The sequence below is a fragment of the Gavia stellata genome, unplaced genomic scaffold (assembly GCF_030936135.1).
Source record: "Gavia stellata isolate bGavSte3 unplaced genomic scaffold, bGavSte3.hap2 HAP2_SCAFFOLD_59, whole genome shotgun sequence".
NCBI lineage: Eukaryota > Metazoa > Chordata > Aves > Gaviiformes > Gaviidae > Gavia > Gavia stellata.
The window spans coordinates 322023-326284 of record NW_026776859.1 but is presented as its reverse complement, the minus strand read 5'-3'; the positions used below and the strand labels follow the sequence as shown (position 1 = coordinate 326284).

The following is a 4262-nucleotide window of genomic DNA, read 5'->3' as shown; positions in this document are numbered from 1 at the left end:
TGCCCGGCAAGGCAGCGAGAGGCAGCTCTGAGGGCCACAGAGCTGCTCCATGAAGCATCTGGACTTTGGGCTCCTTAACCCCTTCTGTAGGTTGGGGCTGGTCCCCGACCTCTGGAGAAGATTGGAAGAGATGGGAGCTCAGACAAATGATTTTCTGCTGGCTTCATTATTTATGCAAGGAGACTGGTTCCTTAGGGACATTAGGATACTTCCTCAGATAAACCATGCTGAATGTCAAGAACTGGGATGAATAATACTATTTACATGCAATTCATATTATCACAGATGTAAAAAGCAAATATAAAATAAAGAAAAGAACAAAAAATAGTCCTGACTTTTCCTGACATAGCCTGAGTGTCATGAGAAGATGATGGATTCCTTAATGATGTTGAAATGATAGTTTCTTCAGACCATGCTTGATCTCCTGGTTCCTCATGCTGTAGATGAGGGGGTTCACTGCTGGAGGCACCAACGAGTACAGGACCGACACGACCAGATCCAGGGATGGGGAGGAGATGGAAGGGGGCTTCAGGTAGGCAAATATGCCAGTGCTGACATATAGGGAGACCACGGCCAGGTGAGGGAGGCACGTGGAAAAGGCTTTGTGCTGTCCCTGCTCAGAGGGGATCCTCAGCACGGCCCTGAAGATCTGCACATAGGAGAGCACGATGGAAACAAAACACCCAAGGACTAAACAGAGACTAACCACAAGAAGCCCAACTTCCCTGAGGTAGGAGTGTGAGCAGGAGAGCTTGAGGATCTGGGGGATTTCACAGAAGAACTGGTCCACAGCATTGCCCTTGCAGAGGGGTAGTGAAAATGTATTGGCCGTGTGCAGCACAGCATAGAGAAACCCACTGCCCCAGGCAGCTGCTGCCATGTGGACACAAGCTCTGCTGCCCAGGAGGGTCCCGTAGTGCAGGGGTTTGCAGATGGCAACGTAGCGGTCATAGGCCATGACGGTGAGAAGAAAATACTCAGCAGAAGCACAGAAAAAGAAAAAAAAGACCTGTGAAGCACATCCAGAGTAGGAGATGGCCCTGGTGTCCCAGAGGGAATTGGCCATGGCTTTGGGGAGAGTGGTGGAGATGGAGCCCAGGTCGAGGAGGGAGAGGTTGAGGAGGAAGAAGTACATGGGGGTGTGGAGGCGGTGGTCACAGGCTACGGCGGTGATGATGAGGCCGTTGCCCAGGAGGGCAGCCAGGTAGATGCCCAGGAAGAGCCAGAAGTGCAAGAGCTGCAGCTCCCGCGTGTCTGCGAGTGCCAGGAGGAGGAACTGGGTGATGGAGCTGCTGTTGGACATTTTCTTCCTCTGGGCAAGGGGCACTGTGCAATAAGGAATCGACAGTGACAAGTTAGGAGAAACTTCTCAGGACAATCCCATGCCATTTCTCATAGAAATCCCTGTCCCTGAGCTGAATGAGGGACAAGTCAGTTCATTCCCCAACCCTATCAACTGAATGACATACTGCCTCACAGTTTCAAATACAACTTGGTCACGTAGTTCCCTTGAAGACACCTCCATTGAAGGACCCCAGTCAGAGTTAGAAGAGAAGCTGACTTGCACCATCATGCCAGCCCCGAGAGCAAGAGCACAACGAGCAGGTGCGGAAAAAAGGAAGGCTACTGCTGTGCTCCAAAAAAATGAAGCAGGGACAGAAAGGCAGACAGGCATGCAGGGCAGCCTTCTCCTTACCCGGCTGTGCTCTCCACCTCACAGACACATGCACACATGCATATTCATTGCAGGACCCACGTCTTTCTCTTCTGGAGGTCCAGCTGTGGAGGAGGTAACGCATGCCCTGGACTGGGGGCAGAGGCTCTTCTGGGCGGGAGAAGAGACCGGGGGTTGCTCTCGGGGAGGCACCTGCTCTGCAGGGGATGGCAGGGAGGTGCCCAAATCTTTCCTCCCATGGCGTTTCTGGTAGCAGCTCCCTCTCACTCCCGGCCCATGTCTCTGCTGCCTGGAGCTGTCCCTGCCACCCGAGCTGTTTCTCTGTCCCCTCTTCTCCTCCCAGTTGCTGCTCACAGAGCCCATCCCACCCGCTGTGAGCTCAGCTCTGCCCTGAGATACCTCCTGGCAGGGAGGCACTGCCCAAGGGCATCTCTGTGTGGGCAGGGGCTAAGAAGCAGCTCAGACAAGTGCTATCAGGAACTGGGGTCTCAGTCCCTTCTCCAGAGAAGAGAAATAAATTCCAATCTCCCACTGCCCACCCAGCCCACCAACAGTGGGAAACTGAAAGCACAGATACCTTCCCTTTCAAGTAAATGCTGCCTCAATGTTCTTCTTCAAAAGAACGCTCTGCAAATGCCCCGAGGCTTATCTGGAGCTGTGAGCAGCCCATGCAGCGCCCTATCTACAGCAGAAGCACCCTGCCCTGCCAGGGTTGCTCCTTCCACCCACAGCTTCTCCCCACAGCGCCGTGGGGAGCTCCCCGGGCAGGCTGAGTGCTGACCCTGGCAGACAGCAGTGTCCCTGCCCCAGCACACAGCCCCGGACACAGGGTCCCTGCTCTGAAGGACAGCCCTGGGCACCCCTGGCTGCACACCCACCTTCACAGCCCTGCAGCCATGCCTGAGACAGTGGAGGTGTCATGCCCTGTCCCTCTCATGGTGCGGCACAGAATCACTGCTCTGGAGCCTGTCCCTCTCCACTGCACCAACCATGGGATATGCCAGCTCTAGGAGATCCCTCCAGAACACTCATGTGCGTTGTTCTGCACCCAGAGCCTTACCATGTCAAGGGCTGTGAAGATTTCTGCTCCAGTGAGCTCTGTAGGTCTTTCCACTCACATCTGCCTTTAACCTCTCTCTCACTTCCCTCCTCTCCCCTCGGTGCCTGCAGGCAGTGCCCTCAGCCCTGCTGCGCTTTGCAGAGGAGCTGCTCCTGGGCAGAGCTGTCTCTCTGCAGCGCTGCCCGCTTGCCATCAGCTCCCTCCCTCCATCCCAGGAGCCCAGCCCAGCTCAGCAGCAGAGGACCAGCCCAAGGCGGCACTTTCTCTGCCCCTCTGGGCTCCCTCCAGGTGTCCCTGGGGCTCCAGGGGAACCTGCTGTGAAACAGGCTGAAGAGATCACTCATGTTCCCTCCTGCAGCTGGGAGAGAGACTTCTTTCCAGCTGTGACATTTCTCCTTTCAGAGACACACTTAGGCATGAGAATACCCGTTCCTTGTCCCATCGTTAGACAGGACACCCAGAAACTTACAGGGAGGGATCTCCTCTAACCCTGCTGAGGGAAGGGATTCACTTGGGTCATTCAAGACATCCCATCCTGGGTTTGAAGTTTTGGCCCTAGAAGAGGACTCAGCTCCCTCCAGGCACACCACAAACCCCCAGGAGGTGGGATTCCTCTTGCTTCTGTTCACATGTGCACATAGAAGGCACCTGCATGTGAGCTGTTTGTCTCAGCTCTCATGTCAGTTAATGGAGATTGAGGGAGTTGTTCAGGTGGGAACACCTGGTGACATCTGAGGTGACACCGGAGCTTGTCCAAGCTATGTGCAGGTGAGTGCAAGCTCTAATGGAGCAATGCTGAGAGACAAGGCAGCATCTGGGGGCATCGTCTTGGAGCCTGGAGGGGAATTCCTTTGGTAGAGGGAAATGACAGCAGATGTTTACAGTTAGGACAACTAAAACCTTCCCTTTCCCTTATGTCCACAGCACCTACAGAGGTAGTCAGCTGCCCAGATGGAGCCAAGTCCCTCTCCTCTTCTCCATCAGCTGTATTTCCTAGATCTCCACTGACTGCAATGGCAGTTGTCTCATGGACATCCCCCAGTGCTTAACCTGGTTCAGGGCAGCTGCTCAATGGCCACACACAGGCCTGGAGTGCTACACGAGATGCCAGGGCTCTCCAGCACAACGGCCTGTGGCTGGCAGGGACAGCACAGGACCTATGGGAAAGCCATTCCCGTTCAGAGGGGATGCGGGACAGACACCCCAGGCAGCGTTGCCGACAGGTTCGCTTCCTTTGTGCAAGCCCAGGTGGCATCTCCGGCAGATTCGGGCTCTGTTGGCCAGCGACTGAATCCCAGCCCTGCAGTGAGGCAAGGTCTGACCCAAGTTCATCCAGCCGATGCAGAGCAGTGCATGAACAGGAAGCCCATCGCACGGGCGGCTCCAATCATTTGGCTGCTCCCAAACTCTCTTGGTGCTTCTTTCAACAAGCCTTTGCTCAGCCCCTTGATGATACAGTCAAGGAAGAGGGGAATGATTGTCACCGTGTTCCTGGATCACAGCGTGTCCAAAGCCAAGGACATTTTC

The 4262-nt window shown here is 55.0% G+C and overlaps 1 protein-coding gene across 1 annotated transcript; it reads right to left on the bottom strand.

Moving 5' to 3' along the window:
* Window positions 1–379: 379 nt before the first annotated feature.
* LOC132321345 (olfactory receptor 14A16-like) lies at window positions 380–1303 on the bottom strand. Its single transcript, XM_059834852.1, has one exon. It carries the CDS (start codon window positions 1301–1303, stop codon window positions 380–382), a length of 924 nt encoding a protein of 307 aa, XP_059690835.1.
* Window positions 1304–4262: the final 2959 nt, after the last annotated feature.